Source organism: Hydractinia symbiolongicarpus, chromosome 13 (genome assembly GCF_029227915.1).
Source record: "Hydractinia symbiolongicarpus strain clone_291-10 chromosome 13, HSymV2.1, whole genome shotgun sequence".
NCBI lineage: Eukaryota > Metazoa > Cnidaria > Hydrozoa > Anthoathecata > Hydractiniidae > Hydractinia > Hydractinia symbiolongicarpus.
In genome coordinates this window covers 10,428,272-10,445,358 of record NC_079887.1, presented here as the reverse complement: position 1 = coordinate 10,445,358, position 17,087 = coordinate 10,428,272, and the positions used below count along the sequence as shown (strand labels likewise).

General features: G+C 33.5%; 2 protein-coding genes across 3 annotated transcripts; one reads left to right on the top strand and one right to left on the bottom strand.

Moving 5' to 3' along the window:
- Window positions 1-2,555: 2,555 nt before the first annotated feature.
- On the bottom strand, window positions 2,556-5,992 carry LOC130622866 (NADH-ubiquinone oxidoreductase subunit 8-like). The gene is made up of 5 exons (XM_057438315.1): window positions 5,737-5,992; window positions 5,564-5,659; window positions 5,070-5,242; window positions 3,107-3,235; window positions 2,556-2,732 (listed from the first exon to the last, which is right to left on the bottom strand). Exons 1-5 carry the CDS (start codon window positions 5,975-5,977, stop codon window positions 2,601-2,603), a joined length of 771 nt encoding a protein of 256 aa, XP_057294298.1. The 5' UTR covers window positions 5,978-5,992; the 3' UTR covers window positions 2,556-2,600.
- Window positions 5,993-10,763: 4,771 nt separating this feature from the next.
- Window positions 10,764-16,184, top strand: LOC130622868 (transmembrane protein 17B-like). 2 transcript variants are annotated; one of them, XM_057438317.1, is made up of 4 exons: window positions 10,764-10,917; window positions 14,186-14,289; window positions 14,772-14,885; window positions 15,272-16,184. In XM_057438317.1, the coding sequence occupies exons 1-4, from the start codon at window positions 10,779-10,781 to the stop codon at window positions 15,563-15,565; spliced, it is 651 nt and encodes a 216-aa protein (XP_057294300.1). In that variant the 5' UTR covers window positions 10,764-10,778; the 3' UTR covers window positions 15,566-16,184. The 2 variants fall into 2 exon arrangements, with proteins under 2 accessions (XP_057294300.1, XP_057294301.1); XM_057438318.1 differs by lacking the exon at window positions 10,764-10,917 and adding an exon at window positions 11,221-11,378.
- The last annotated feature ends 903 nt before the right edge of the window (window positions 16,185-17,087 follow it).

Below are 17,087 nucleotides of genomic sequence, written 5' to 3'. Positions count from 1 at the left end.
AGATTGTGCTGATATCACATTCCTGCAAGATAAAGTAAACCGGCAACCTTTGACACATAGAAGTTCCCATCAAGGTGGTTTATCTTAATGAAATAATTCTTAGATCAAGGTTTTCATTTGACTCTGGATAATTATTACACCTCACCAGACTTAGCATTGGTTTTAGATCATTATAACACTCCTTGCTATTGGACTTTGAGACGCAAAGAAGGCTTACCGAAAAACTTCTGGTCTTGGAAACCTGCGAAAGGGGGGTGTCAAAATCAGAATGCATTACAACCTTAGGTTAATGAGGTAGAAGGACATTACTAAGACAAAAACTACAAAATTTGTTAGTATGCTGTCTGCAATACATAGTGGAGAACACCCTGACAGTGGCAAAAAAAACCCGAATAACTGGTGATTCCGTTATGAAGCCCAGACGTCATCAACGAATATAACAGAACCATGGGGGGTGTGTTTTGAAGCTTATCATACATTTAAAGATTATAGTCGTGTGAACAAAAACCAAAATTGAAATGTTATGACTTGTTTTTGTGAGATTTACACTTAGTGCAAATATCAAAGTTTTCTATGATTATTCGATATTTTTAAATTTCGATTGTGGTTCTTCAAATTGCCAGAATGTTCTGATTTTTTGCACTATCTTTACAAATATGTTAGAGAATGTGAAAATATAAAATTTTGGCAGAAACTTTGAAATTTTCTCATTTTACATAAACCCAAATCAAAAATTTTTCGCAGATTTTTTTCATGAATTTCCAGGTCCTATGTTTCTTTTAGAGTTTATGCTATGTACTTAAATTTATCATTTTTAGATACCTACACTTATAGGCTTTTTCAAAATGTTTGTAGTTTTTTTCTGAATATAAGTGATTCAAAAGATATGACCGGTCAAGTAAACCCTTAATTTTAGTTAAAAATGGAGTGCGCTAGTGGGGCGAAACCTAGAAAAGGAGCGCGTGCTAAAGGTTAAGTAATCCTCAGAGAGCTAAAAAAGAAGTTTTGAAATTTATTCACCGTATCTTAAAACCAAACCACAAGAGAATAAATACAGATTCAAAATTATTGAAAGTCCACTAATAATCCATGGTATCTCGAGTATATTCCTGCCCCACGTCAACTACTCTTTTGTGCTTAATTGTAGGGCTGGGGGGTATGTATTTCTGGGAAAATTTCTTTAAGTATGGGGGGGTCATAATATATTGACCTAAGGGGGTATTACGAAATTTTCTGTAAAATGGGGGGGTAATAAACTAACACTAGTGAAACAACTAAAAATAAAGATAACAATGCTTTTAACATGTTTGACGAATAAACTGTGCTGACATTTTGTTGATATTTGTTATTTTTAACCTGTAAATAGTATTTGTTCTTGAGATTTGTTTTGATTATAAGAAAAGATGCTGCTTTGTGATATCCAAAAAACTTATTATGGGGGGGGGGGGGGGGGGGGTGATGATAAAAGGAGGAGGTGGGTCTCATTCTCAAATTTCGATAAAATAAGGGGGGGGGGTGTTATTATAAAATGATTTTGGGGTGAAAAATTCGAAAAAGTGCAATCCACCCCCTCCCCCCACCACAATTAAGCACAAAAGAGTAAGCTACGGGGTGTTGTTACTAACCCATTTATGTATACAAAACGTGCTGAATTGACAAGTCCTGTCTAGTTAAAATGTAATCCATCTTGTCCAAGCTATTAGCTGGCATTTTCTCTTACGAATGAAATACGGATGTGCTATGATAAATATTCACCTATGGACCAATAGCTGGTATTGAATGAGTTCATTAAAAAGTCCAGGGGTTACCTTCTAACATCATTTGGATGGGAGAGCGAACAAATAAATGAATTAAAAAAAATCTTCGTACAACAAGCTGTTTTTGTTACGCAAGTTGAAAATATTCATTTCTATCCTTTTTCACATTCAAAAAAAATTAGTACAGTTGCTTATGCTTTCGGAAATACACTGATTCATTGAATTAAACGCACTCCATTATCGCGTGGGTGATATTGTAAAGCAATTAAAATGCACTGCTAGTGTTGTCACAAGTAGCTGCTTTTCAGTTCAGGATGTTATAAATCTAAAATAGCTTAAGGTGGAGCATCAAATTGAGTTACGCTAAATTTGTTCTAAATTTAAAAATTTTTTATTGGGATAAATCTAATGTAAAGAAATTTAGTTGGTAATTCTATATATTCGTTTTTTCTTGATCTGTCGTCCTTTACCTCTTTTTTCTATATTCTTTTTCGCTTTTTCTCTCGCTTCTTGGTGAAATGGTCCTTTAGAGTTGCTTTTATAGTTTATATAAGTAAATATTTAAAACACGTAAAATATGGATATGCCCAAAACATACCAATATTATAACACTTCAGTGTATGAAAAAAGTGTAAAAAGTATAAAACGAGAGATTTTTCTGTATCGAAAATTTTCACTAATGTGAAATATGTGTGCATGAAAAATACCCCCTTTGGGATTAACATAAAAACCATAGAACATGTAAAAACAGAACAGTTCATGAAAAATTGACCTACAAAGAAAAAAAAAACAAATAACTCAAGATTAATTTTTAATACATTATATACATAAACATACACTATGTTATCTATACAAATAATCAGCCTGTATATTTCCAGCAATTTCCGCTTCCCATTTATCGCCGTTTTCCAATAGTTTTTCCTTGTTGTAAAGTAATTCTTGATGGGTTTCTGTCGAGAACTCAAAGTTCGGTCCCTAAAAAAATTACACTACTTTTCAAAGCATATACTTTGAGAAATACAAGGCTTTGTTTTTATTACTAAATAAACAATTCGATTTAGGTCTAGGTTTTCTAAGGTTAACTGAAAACTTATTTGCCCAAAATAAGGCTTTTCCTAACTCTTGCTACACTAAACTCTCACAAATAAAAACCCAATAAAACTGCTCCTGTAGAGATTACTGAATTTTAAAACAATGTAACTGTAACAAAAATAAGCATGAGAATTTAATGAGAATGTGAGAAAATATGAGAGAACGCAGATGCCGTGATTAGATAAAGACAAGTTTTCTTGGTTATCGAGTACACTGGTATAAACATAAACATATGAAGTAAATTTCAGTATTTATACCTCAACAATCGCATCCACAGGGCAAGCTTCTTGGCAAAATCCGCAATAGATACATTTGGTCATATCGATGTCATATCTTGTAGTTCTTCTGCTGCCATCTGGACGAGGCTCAGCTTCAATTGTTATAGCCTAGAAGTACAATTTTAATAAATTTTGTCAATTACCTAATTCTTAAAACTTATCGATTAAGAAACAGGAAGTCAAATATTCTAAACAAGATTCTCCTAACAAAGAATATTGAAGGAGGAAGTTTTGAATTTTTGCAGATTTTTTTAAATACCAAGGAGAATCAAGATTTTAGAAATTGTTTCATAACACACCTATAACAATTTTTTGATGAATTTCGATCATCTGCAATTATATATCCAAAATTATTTTACTTTGCCTGATAATAGATAAAAGATCTCCCTACTATCTATCACTATCAAGAAACGACAAATCGAAAAATACTATTAAAATTAGTTGAAATTCATTAAAAATATATACTTGCTATGTCAAATTACCTTAGGCAGAGAAAATTTTGTTAAATTTAAGGTGGACTTGCTAGGCAAGTCATAAAAATTGATTACTTTAAGTGTGCAAATTTTCGCGAATTTTGACCAAATTCGCGAAATCAGATCCTCGCGAAATATTACCAAATGGGGAATTCGCGAAAAAAAAATTCTTGTACAATTTTTACAAAGCCTCGATTCGCGAAAATAAATCTTCGCGAAATTTTCCTTAAAAATCCAAAGTATATCAAAATAGTTATAAAAATTTATAACCTCTTCAGTTAGGGATTAGTTTGCTAGGACCTTTCCTGACCACAACGATCCTAGCTGGTTGTTTTCATTTAGTTCTGAAAATGTGGAGATTTAAGGCCTGATCTGATGGTTAATAAACCAATTTGTTTTGTTTTTTCACTCAATTTTAAACCTAGAGTTAATAATGCTGAATTCTTATAAAATATTATTCAATAGGCCAGCTATATCAAAATTTGCTCTTTAGCAAGCCAGATTTAAATGCCATAATCAAAGACTTGCTATTTTTTTCAACAGATAATCGTCTTGCAAAAAGTTAGTGCATTCCAACAAAATCAGCTTTATCTCATCACACATTTACCACAAATTTTTAAAAATCTTTAAAGATTTCACCGCTATAAAAATTTAGTACCAAGGTAAACAGTAAACTTGAAACTTGCTTTGAAATAAAACTTTCTAACATTAAGCACTGAAAAACATCAACAACCCAGATCCATCGTTTTCGCTGTGTGCACGAGAAAAACGAGGACTCGATCAAATTGTTTTTTCTGGGCTGAACATTTGTAACATCGAGACAACAATTAATTATTTATAGTAACCAATATACTGGTGATAAAAATTAGCTTGTATCATAGTCTTGATAAGCCGTAAAAATAAGCGCCAGCGGCTTTGGAATAGGCAACAAGCCCTGGGGACGAAGATGAGTTTCATTAATTCCAGGCGCAGTTGACATATATTTGATACCACATTTTGCTTGCTACGCGAAAATAAATCCTCGCGAAATTTTTGAAAAGCCTCAATTCTCGAAAATAAATCCTCGCGAAAATTTGTACACTAAGGTATTCAATCCTGTGCTATAATATAAATCGACATCGATCATTTTTGTAAGCTCTATCCCTGATTTAAAGAAATTTTGTTTCCCCTTTTGTGTTTAGTTTGATAAAAGGTCAAAATATTCTAAATTTAGTGCAGATTTAATTTGGTGTATCTTGTAAATGGTGTAAAAAATCTCAATCATTATCCATACTATGATACCCCTGTTAAATTTGAAAACAGACTTGGCTACCATTTTTATTCACATCATCACAATACTTAAAAACATTTTCAGGCTCAGATTTATAACAAAAAATAAGCATATGCTAAAAGCATATGCTTATTTTTATATTTCATTAGATATCGATTTTTGGTGGATGTGTAAAACTCTCCCCAGGAGGAAAAATTACCTGTGCTGGACAAATAGCTTCGCACAATTTGCAAGCAATGCATCTTTCCTCTCCAGATGGATACCTTCGAAGAGCATGTTCACCACGAAATCGAGGACTAAGGGGACCTTTCTCAAATGGATAGTTAATTGTTGCTGGTTCACGGAAAAAGTAGCTGAGTGTCATTGCTAAACCTACATATTTGTTGTTAAAGAAATTAAAACAAATTAATGTAATAAATTAAACCAGTCATCAACAAAAAAAACAGACTCGTTGAATACCTTAACTACTTTTAACAAGGCAAGAAAAATCACAAGTATTGTACACAACCTTTGGTGAGGTGTACAACAAAATTACTATTTTAAAAAATTTGGTCCAAAATCTTTCTTTTCAGACCCTCACACACTCCTTTAACATGTATACTTCAATATCACTGTTTTAACACACAAAACTTTCTCTTGCAAGGCACTTTTTACCCATGAAACTTACTCTTTCAAAGCACTGTTTACACATACCTCTCATTAGTTCAGTAAGAAATAGAGTTGTTGCATTTCTGTTGTTTATGTGGGTCATATCACGACTTGTTTCATCAGGCAATAAAGCAACATATTCTAAAGAACAAGTAAAGTAATCAAAATGATATATAAGCACCGTTATTATAATAAGTGAGCATAACACAGCAACATACTGTAACTGCTGTCATCCTTTGTTTGATTCTGTATTGCTGCAAGAGAAAAACATCTGGGAAATTGCTTTTTGACCACTGCTGACACCAGTGGAGTACGTACTACCCTTGCCAAATTTTGCATACTTTCTAAAAATACCATTTTTAAAGTTGTTATTTTCTGTTCTAAAGGATTAGCATAACATTTGTAACAAACAAAAGTATAATGCTGCATAATACAATATATACAACACACAGAAGACATAACTATGTTTTAAAGTAATTTTTAACCAAGTTTTGATAAAACTTCTACTAATTTACACTATTCTTCTACTAATTTGACACTATATATTATAATTTCTCACATTTCAATCCCAAACCATTTCTCTCTCCTCTGTAGTGGTATTTATATGTGGGAAGGATTAATTTTTTAAAAAAAATTAAATGATCTCTACTCTTGTATCTCTACTCTTCTTTCTGAGGAAGAGAGTTATATTGGTAAGTTCACTTCAAGCTTTTAGCAAATCAGTTTAATGTGTATGACATTAAAGTGATTAATATTACATTGGGCCATAAGTTACAATGTGCGATGCATATAAGACGACAAATGGTCAAAATTATCTGCAAAGTGGACAGATTTGATTCACATAAAAATTGTTGCGTAATTGAGTTTCCGAACTAAAAAAAATTTCACGAAGCCAAGATATCTGATTAATCAATCGTGTTTATTATATATGTGAGAAGCGAGTCAGTCAACCTCCTTGACGAGATCCGACAAAGTGGAGTAAATAAGGGGCCCTATAAAAATTTTTTTCCTGACCAAATAAGATTTTGAAGTTTATCCATTCGTTGTTTCAGTGTTTAAAGCCCTACTTAAGATAAATATTTTTAGCGAAAACACAAGTTCCGCATTATAAGATCATTCTTACAACCAACCCAGCTTGTCTTATATTCGAGAAATGAGTCGTTGTATAGGCGAACAAAATAGCGTGGAATAAGGACTGAGCGTGCCCGTTGACTCTTTTACGGGGTAAGATTTAAACGTGTTATATACGGAACTTAGAAATATTTAGGAGTGCTTTTGCCCACACAGACATTTTAGAAGTCAAAATCATTTTAAAATCATTTTAAAATCTGAGCAATGAAATTAATAGAAAAGCCACCATTATCAGTTTGAGTATTTTTGTTTCCAGTGGACATTGCACCTCCCGGACACGGAACTGCACATATTAAAACTCGCTTTGTTGCAATGAAAGTGGACTTTCGGTTTTAGAGCATTGTGTTGCTGGCACCCAGGGCTAAAATATCCAAAGTTACACTTAAAAATGAGATGCTATGAAGAAAAAGGAAAGATGTTCTTTATCATAAAAATCCAAGAACACATTTTTCTCTGCGGTGTGTGTATGTATAATGCTTTTTCTTTGTTAACGGTATATATTTTTTATATATCATTCTTGTAGTGATATATCCTTTATAATATTACATTATTGCAAGGCAACACCAACTGGTTTAATTTAAAATACTAAATTTCTTTGACTTAGTAAAACATACTTGTTTCCTATAGCTAAGGAAATAAGAAGAAAATCGGTGAAATGTACATTTATGCAACATGTCATTATACTAACAATGCTTTGTTAATAAAAATAATGCTTTCTCTTCTTTACACAACAACTTTATTAATCTCATAGATTTATTATTGGATAGGTATAGGATAGGTTCTCCTTGGAAAAAGTTCAGAGAGTTACTTCCTTTGTTGACTAGCAGAGTTTTGTCAATTGGGTTAATTTAAAATACTAAATTTCTTTGACTTAGTAAAACATACTTGTTTCCTATAGCTAAGGAAATAAGAAGAAAATCGGTGAAATGTACATTTATGCAACATGTCATTATACTAACAATGCTTTGTTAATAAAAATAATGCTTTCTCTTCTTTACACAACAACTTTATTAATCTCATAGATTTATTATTGGATAGGTATAGGATAGGTTCTCCTTGGAAAAAGTTCAGAGAGTTACTTCCTTTGTTGACTAGCAGAGTTTTGTCAATTGGGTTAAAAGGTAGGTTGTATGAGGCCTGGTAAGAAGTGTTATGTTGTGAGACATAGGCGGTGAAGCATAAAGATCTTGACCGTTCAGAAAGGAATGATATGAGAATGGTTAGGTGGATGTGTAACGTCAGTCTGAGAGACAGAAAGAGTTCAGATGAGCTAAGAAGCAGGCAAAGTATCCGTAGAATTAAAGATGTTATCCAGATAAGAAGATTGATTTGGCTGGGGCACTTGGAAAGAATGGAGGGGGGTAATTGGGTAAGAAAGTGTAGAGACTTGATAGTTCCTGGGGCAAAGCCCAGAGGCAGACCGAGAAAGACTTGGCAGGAGGTTATAAGGACAGACTTGATACAGAGGAAGTTGAGTTTATATCTAACATAGTCTAGATCACATTGGAAGAGAGTCATTAATATACCCCATCCAGCCCATGCTAGCATGGGAAACGGAGGTTAAGCCGAGAATGATTATGATGATGATGATATAACTGATAAACAAAATTTCTGTTGACACCATAGTTTAGTGGTTATAACTCTCACACTTTGTGCAGGAGACCAGGGTTTGATTCCCCTTGCTGACAATTCAATATGGGCAACTGAATACAGTATTCTCTCTAATTGGCAGACGCCGTTGATGCATGAACAAACTGTCAGCTAATTAGAGGTGTCCGCCTTTTGAAAAGTTTTGCAACGTAAGCTCAAAATTTGAAGAAATGCGATTATGTATAAGAAATGTGTAACTTAAAAAATTAGCAGGTACTGTGCTGGACTTAGACACGAAAAAAGAAGAAATCAACTAAAATGAACGCAATATAATTTTTTTTTAAATATCAATATCATAATACCGTAATGCTTCGAATAAACGGCTGGGGTGTTTATTAATTTTTTTGACAATTTTAGGGGGCGTCTATTCGAGGGGAGCGTTTATTAAATTTTTTACACTTTGTCTCTTTTGCAGTTTTTAAGGATACCTATAATAATATATATCTTCACAACAGAAAATAAAAGATATTCGCATGTTTTTGTGAATGAACTTCAAATTGAAAAACTAAATTACCTTAAACCTAAGATTTAGGAAAAAAGTAGGTACTATATAGTACTAGTACTATACTATCACCTTAAATAAACGACCCTTATGAGGGAGGGGCGTCTATTCAAGGGTGGCGTCCATTCGAGGGGGCGTCTATTCGAGGGAGGCGTTTATTTAAAAAATGACTGAAAAGGAGGGGAGTCTATTTGAGGGGGGCATTTAATAGAAGGGGGCGTTTATTCGAAGCATTACGGTATCAACTATATATTAACAAAAAGATTTTTTAAAAAAACTTCACTTCCTGACTTGAATGATTTTAAATTTGTCTCTAAGTGAACATCTTTCATGTTCTTGAAAGTTCCGAACACTTCCATTATGTTCTGCCCAGATAATAAACGCTGCCCTGATTATGTACGGCAGCTTGCCCTGGTTAAAAACAGGGCAGAAAATACATAATCAGGACAATATAATCAGGACATGCCGGCTTATTATGTACAACATTTAAAAATATTATTTGGCACTTATAAAAGAAACATAATCAGGGCAGGCCGGTTTATCTAAAGTCTAATATCATTTGTTGCCTAAAAAACAAACATGATCGGGGCAGGCAGACTTATGTACGACAGTCTAATATCATTTGTTGCTTAAAAAAGAAACATGATCAGGGCGGGCAGACTCAGTCTAATATTATTTGAGAATTTATAGAACAAATATAATCAGGGCGGCCCGGCTTATGTACAACATTTTTATATTATTTCTCACTTATTATAGAACGAACATAATCAGGGCCGACTGGTTATTATATTATTCGTGACAAGCAAATAGCCTTGGTGGCAAAGTTGTTGTTGTTTCTCAAGTGAAACGAAATTTCATGGAAACTAAATTTTGGAATTCGCAAGTTTAATAACTTTTCACCAAACTTAATTCCCTGCAAAACGAATAATTTAGGTCATCCCCAGAATTCAGTTCCTGCGAAAAATAAAAACGAACCCACTCTTCCGCGAAATCTAGTTAGCTTTCAATGGTGTTTTATCATGTATATAGAGCAAAATGGCATGTGACCATAATTTGTCCATGGTTTATTCACAAAAATTTGTGTAATTTAGCATTTAGCCAGCCATTATATCAGTGTTCATCCACAACATAATCAGGCAATAAAAACATAATCGGGCCATGCGTATATAATCCGGCTGTCCTGTTTATAAACAGGCCGTTTTCGCAATCTGGGCAGAACAATTACAACTGAGGTTTGTGGAAAGAGGGTTAACTGTGGAGGTGGATATGGTCTGGGAATACCAGTTATTATAAGTTTTATGGACAACAAAATATGATTGACTGGTTTGCGAAGAAAATTGAGGCTCTAAAAGCTGACATTTCTTGTATAGTTTCAAAGTGTTTAAAATATTTTAAAATTATTCAATTTGTATGCTGCTCCCTAATTTTTTGGACTGTCTGATAATTGGAGAGAAAAAAAGAGCCTATAGTTGCCATTTTGTGCAAACAAATTTGTCAGCTAATCAGAGTGTCCGCTTATTAGAAAGTTTTTTATGAGACTCTGACCAGAAAACGGCCAGTGCATGGAGAAAGTGTCCGCTAATCAGGTGTCCACCTTTCAGAATGTCCATTAATTGGAGAGAATACTGTATTACCATAGCCTCGGGTTAACCCAAGCCATTAGAGGGAAATTGGGGAGATGGCGCACTGTGTGGGCCGTTCAATGTGTTTGCAGAGGGAGTTTTCTGGCAGAGCCTGACCGTAATTGAGTTTGCGTAGCACAAAGAGAGCATTAAATACTCCAGGACTCTCCATCAAAGCCATGGCCCCTCCTGGAAATAATAGACAGGGTATATCCCTCGATATTTGTGAGGCTAGTCATGTAAAATATGCGCATCGCATCTATCTATCTGTCTTGACTTCTCGCGTTCAAAAATAGATTCAAATCAACAAAATGTGTCCCACACAAAGTGGGGCCTTATACAAAGTCCGGAAAAAATGTTGTTTTTGCTACCGGACCGAAGTTTGTGTGCTTTTGCCTTACATGGTACATGTTTTGACTTGCGATCACTTGGCGAACTCAAAAAATTATTTTCATGTGAAGTTGCAGAACAAAAGTCATATGACTATGAACAAAGTGAGGTTTTTTTATTCCAAACGAACAAACAAAAAAATATATATATGCTTGCATTAAGGTATAGCTGTACTTTTTTGGACTTTATTCCTGAAAAAGTCTATCAAATTTAATGAACATAAATAAAACTAGCGGTTTTCTTCGAAAACAAGTTTAGGCATCTTTTATTCAAAATAGCAAAGACATAAGAATGTAAAAAACTTTGTTTTGCTTGCATAATTTCGCCCGGACATCGTGTTTTTCTAGTGACTATGTCTAGGGCTCTTTAAAATGTCCAACTTTGGACAACTGCCCTAATTTGGGTGGATCGAAGAAGCAATAAAGTCGGCTGCCGTGACTTCTTTATAAACATACCGTCAATATGGCGACGAAGATGCGAAGCATGTTCACATCTGTCAGTGACAAAGTATTTCCTGGGTCTGGAAATCTTATAGATAACAGCAGGGAATCGTTTATCGGAGGGGGTATGCTTTTTTTTCTATCTAGTCGTGTTTTTTGTTTTACGTAGCGACAACTATAGGTAGCTATAATTCAGGACTCCTCCTGGGTTTGGAAATCAATAAATTTTGAAAAAGAAGATAAGAAACTTTTGTGAGGAGAATGAGTGGCATATTTGGATTTATCAGCAAAAGTTATATAAGATAGAAAATTTGGAATAACATACGATTATTAGGAGAAGATTTATTGTAATTTAAAGTTTTTAAATTTTGTAGAGATTTCAGACAGTCAGGGATAACCGCAAATTAGGCTATCACGCCAAATTAGGCTAGTAGCTTAGTTAGGAGATTTTTCATAGACTATTTAGGCGAGTATCTCCTATTTAGGCGATTTGCTATCTTCTTTTATGATTATCTCGAAAACCATGTCTGGTCGTGCCATCTTCTTTCGGAGCTTTGTTGCTCATTACATCATCTTCGTTCGAGCAAAATTTTTTATAGTTTCACGAGACTAAAAATTATACGTCAAAAGTCTTTGGATCGGCTAATTAGACGCAAAATAGTCTATTTAGGCTATGTGCCACCATGTTGAAAATATGCGCGCGGGAATTTTAGCCTTTTTTCAGAAGCAACCGTGGCCGTGAAACAAAGAAGCCGTAACACAGCGCATGCGTTTTTAATCAAAACAAACTAAACGCTATATCTTCTGACAGCAATAATAAAGAAAAATATATTTGGACCATCAAAAGGGGGTTCTATAGAATGTTTTTAGCTAATAAAATCATTGCAATTATGCAACAGAACAGCGATAGGCAGCAAAAACCATGTTGATAGCCTAATTAGGAGAGATAAATCGCCTAAATAAGCTATCGTAGACTAATTAGACTATTATAGCCTAATTTCAGTTATCCCTGACTGTCAGAGGAGGGTGCCGATAAAACACATACGCCGTAAAAAGTGCGGGCGTTTTCAGGCGAGTTTGCGTTTGTGGCTTATCGGCATCTTCTCTAGAGTTCGAGTTCGAATGCATTATTCAAAGGGGTCGTTGACAAACAGTTTACGTCTCCATTAATGGCAAATTGGCCGTTAGGGGGAGGGGGTAATGCAACATCCGTTAAAAATATAAAAATAGAGACAAATTCCTTATTTCTTTTAGGAAAAATCAAAAAAAATCAACAAATTAGAAAATGTTCACAGGTTTTACTGTGAACATTTTCTAATCTGCCATAATCGAGAATTGGGAATAGCGTTCTTTCCACATTTTTTTAGCCATTCTGTATAAATCTTTTTTGCTGGACTTATTGCCTTCTTTGCTTTTGCGTAAGCAAAGCCTCTCAACAAAATGTTTATACCCACTTGGACGGAAAAATAATAACTTGTCTAAAAAGCAATAAGGCCATGGTGAAAGTGTTAAAAGTTTTTTTTACCTGTTCTCACCAAATTGTTTAACAAATCATTAACTGCTGGTTATATAATAATAATAATAAATATTAAAGTGGCTAGCCCATAAAATAACAAAAACCTATAGTTAGTGGATTGTTTCCACTGGGGGCCACTAGAACAAAAAAGAAACAAAGAGTGATAAACCTTAGACTGCCTCAGCTCAATCAAACATAGTAACATTTATAATCTGTGAAAATTAAAAAGAAAAAGAATAAAAAAGAAAAATTAAAAAGTTAAAAAGTGATCTCCATTAGAATTTGCCAAATACATTAGAGATGGAAGTCTTAAATGAAAGCAGACTTCCATCACAGGTCACTTGGTCTGGAAGATTATTCCACACTTTTGCTGCTCTAAATGGGAAGGCTTTTTTGCCACATTTCGTGTTGACCAAACGTCAAATGTCAGATGTGATACCAGAGGAGTCCTATGGAGTCCCTGATGGATCAGCCCTTGGACTATAACATTTTGCAGAATTTTTCAACCTTATTATTATTCCTGAAATGTCATTCCTGGTATCTTAGGACCTTTGATCCAGTTTTATTAGGCAAATTTTAAGCGTTTCAAAATGCTAAATTTTACCAAATGTCTTCATCTGGTTTAGCCTAAGGTTGTAGTTCAATGATATCGGCCGATATACCGTTCAGAATATGCTACTTTTGACTTTTACCAATTTTCAGCATTTCGGCCAGGTTTTGAAGCCATTGCTTATTTCAATTGTTTGTGTTTTTCTCCATTTGGCAATGCCTGTAGAGTTCCCTTCACTTGCAATTTTTAAGCTTGAAATTTAAACAGATCTGAAGATAGAACATATAGAACATAACACGATTGACATTTTTACCCATTTTATGGCTTTTTAGGCCATGTTTTGAAGCCGTTTCGGGCAATAATTGCTTAATTCATTCTGTTGTTTTCTCCTGCATTTCACAGTACCCCTCTCTACTTTTCCATTTTTATGGTTGTAGTTTAAAGAGATCTGCAGATATAACATTCAGAATATGCAACATTTTGACTAAGTTTTTAGCATTTTCGGTGATGTACGGAAGCCAATGTCACATTAGTTGTTGTAATGGGGTTGTTGTTACATTAAACAGTACTATTAATAGTACTGTCAATTTGAAGTATTGTCAATAATAGCATTAGCGACATTTCCACTGATTTTTATATATTTTTAAAGGGATTAATAACCTTGCCAATCTTGCCAAGTTAATGTGAAGAAGTTTTTTTGCCTAAGTTTATTTTGTAACTTATGCAAAGTAGATATTATAGGTTTTGCAGTTTAAAAAAAATTCAAAATATAAATTTTTTACCCACATAAACTTTTGCGGCTTTAAAGGGTGACATAAACTTGTTGTGGAATGACCCTGCATAAGCATGTTGATATGTCTTTTTAGGCAATTTGTTGCTATCAAACCTTGGTCTGCAAATGGCACTTTACTTCAACTGCCATTTCTCTCCAATATGGTTTTTGATTTGCATTATCATGCTGTCTTTAAAGGTAATGTTGTATTTTTACAAAACAAAGTTTTTTGAAGCATTTCAGGTGTCAATACCCATTTTCAAGTTACAACAAAGCCTAAGAAATAGAAAGTTTCACTGTGGTTTGTAGCAGTGTTCAATTTGTTCGCTTTTCCATTGAAAATTAGTTGAGTGGAAAAGCATTTTTCGCAAAAACAAGTTTTATTTACTATTATGTAACTTTGCATATCGCTGTAACTATCAAGTAATATTTAAATTAGAGTAACGTGATGGTCAGTATTCCTCAGATCTTCTTAAAATTTCTGAAAATATCCTTGAACCCCTCAAGGAAATTGTTAACGAATTTTAAGCTGTTTTTGTCATTTGAGAAACACGATGTGGATATACAATCATCTAAATTTAAATGGGTTTAGATGTAAATAACTCCAGGAAGTAAAGTGTTAAAAAAAACTTAACAGTTTGGCAAAATCTTTTACTTCTTTATATATATATTTCTTTTAGTACAGTCAACTTGGACCATACTATAAATTTGTTTTGATTGTTGTTTACGTGGTGATGGCCAGTTTGGAGTTGATCAGGTTATATTTAGGCTACTCAGGAAATTTGCAAGAAAAGGTAGGTATATATTTTTTTCCATTGCGGGTTAACCTTTTTAATTTAAGAATCCAAATATATTATCAATTGCCAGATTTATCCCAAGAGATCCAAAAATTGAAGTTAAACGTTTACTTATTCAATAATATTATAATAATATTATTCAATATATTTTTTTAACATTTTTTTAATTTTCTGAAATAACAAAAAAAAATTTGGGGAAAAAACAAATCAGAGGGAAGTGGTAAAGGTCAATCAGAATAGGCTGATGTAAATGTATAGCTAGCTACATACGGATAGCTTAACAAGCCCATCTGTTAATGAGGACCAGCCTAAGATATAATCTTGTGTTAAACTTTGCAAGGCAATACGAATCGGATTTACGCATTCTTCTTTGTATACAATAGGTTCCAGAATTAGCTGGCTTCTGGTTGGTTACTTTCATTCTACAATTACCACTGACTTGTTTCTTGTTGTTTAACGAAAATGCTTTAATCCTACCGATGGAACGTGCGGTCAACATCATCATGTTGTTATTTATGCTCTTTGAAGTTGTGCAAGGCTACAGAGCTATCAAAAGGATGACGGATGCTCAAGTTGAAAAGTTTCATCTTACACATTTTAATACAAACAATATCGAAATGGATGATATCGGTAATATACAAACATTTGAGACTGATAACATTAAGAAATACATATAGTCTTATTGACAGACGCTCAAGTTGAAAAGTTTCATCTTACACATTTTAATACGAACAATATCGAAATGGATGATATCGGTAATATAAAAACATTTGAGACTGATAACATTAAGAAATACATATAGTCTTATTGATAGATGCTCCAGTTAAAAAGTTTCATCTTACAATTAAAATTCAAAAAATATCGAAATGGATGATATCGGTAATGTGAAAACATTTGAAAATGATAACGTTAAGAAACACAGCTGATCCTACTGGTACAGCTACTAAAAATGGAGTGAAAACAAAGCATTCTTAAAAAGTTTAGAGAATGAATCCTGATGCGTAGCATTTTTGCAGACATTTCCTCAATGCCAGTTTATAGTTTTTACAGAGTTTTAGATGTTGTTTGATTTACAAGCCAACTGTGTGGTGTTGGTTGTAATTCACATATCTAGACAAACGTTGGAAAAACTGTACTGTTTAGTAATGTGCGGTAAAAACAAAATAGTATTAAAAAACGCACGTCTACATGTTTATTGCACTAACGATAATTTTACGCGAAAAGGTTTAGGTTAGCTTTATTTTCATAGTATTTGTGTAATTTTTGTTACGATAACGTATAATTTTTCAGAGCCTATATTTCTCTTTATTTTCGTCGTTCTTTATCAAAAAAGAAGCCCCTGAATTCGGGAAAATAGTTTCTCGTGAATTTATGTCATTTCTGTAAATTCATGTAAAATTATTGAACAGAAATAATTTGACTGTAAAGGGCGGAGAATGCAGTCATCAGTCAGTGACTTCCTACATAAGCCCTTACGTCCATATGGAGATGACAATCTCTGTAATAAATGTGTTTGGGATATAGACTTAATACTGATAATGGACGAAATATCTTTTTTCTGCAATATATTTGATAAAAAGTCGTAAAATTGTAGAAAAACATTACATGCAAATAATCTGTAACAGTAATTTCGCGAAAATAAAATCTCGCGAAATTCACTAACTTTTTATTCACGAAATTCAATTATCTCTAAATCTAAAAAATATAAAAGAAAAATTGGATAGTTATATAGATTAAACTTTGTTTTTATAAAGTTTTGTAAATTTATCTACCATTAACACGACGTCTACGACAACTTATATCCCAGCACCTTAATGTTTTTTATGTGAATTAAAAAGTTACATAAACATTGCAACCATTTATTTCAGACAAAGGAACACCCTTGTTCCCAGGTTTTTTTGCTTTTTTGATATAAGAGAAGAATCTCTAATATCAAAAAGGCAAAAAAAACTGGAGAAAAAGGTGGATGAAAAATGTAAAGAATTTTCTTCTTCTTACTCTTCTTTAGGGTTTTATTCAACCCCGTTCCCAGGGCATTTTGCCTTGTTGATGAAGTTGATAGTCACTCCGTAGTAATAACGGCTTAGGAGCCAAAAGACCCTGGGATCGAGGGTGGATGTTTTATTTAACTTTCTGATGTGGCTAGCGTGGTTGCGCTATTCATGCATACACCAGAATTTTAACCAGGGTGCTCATTAT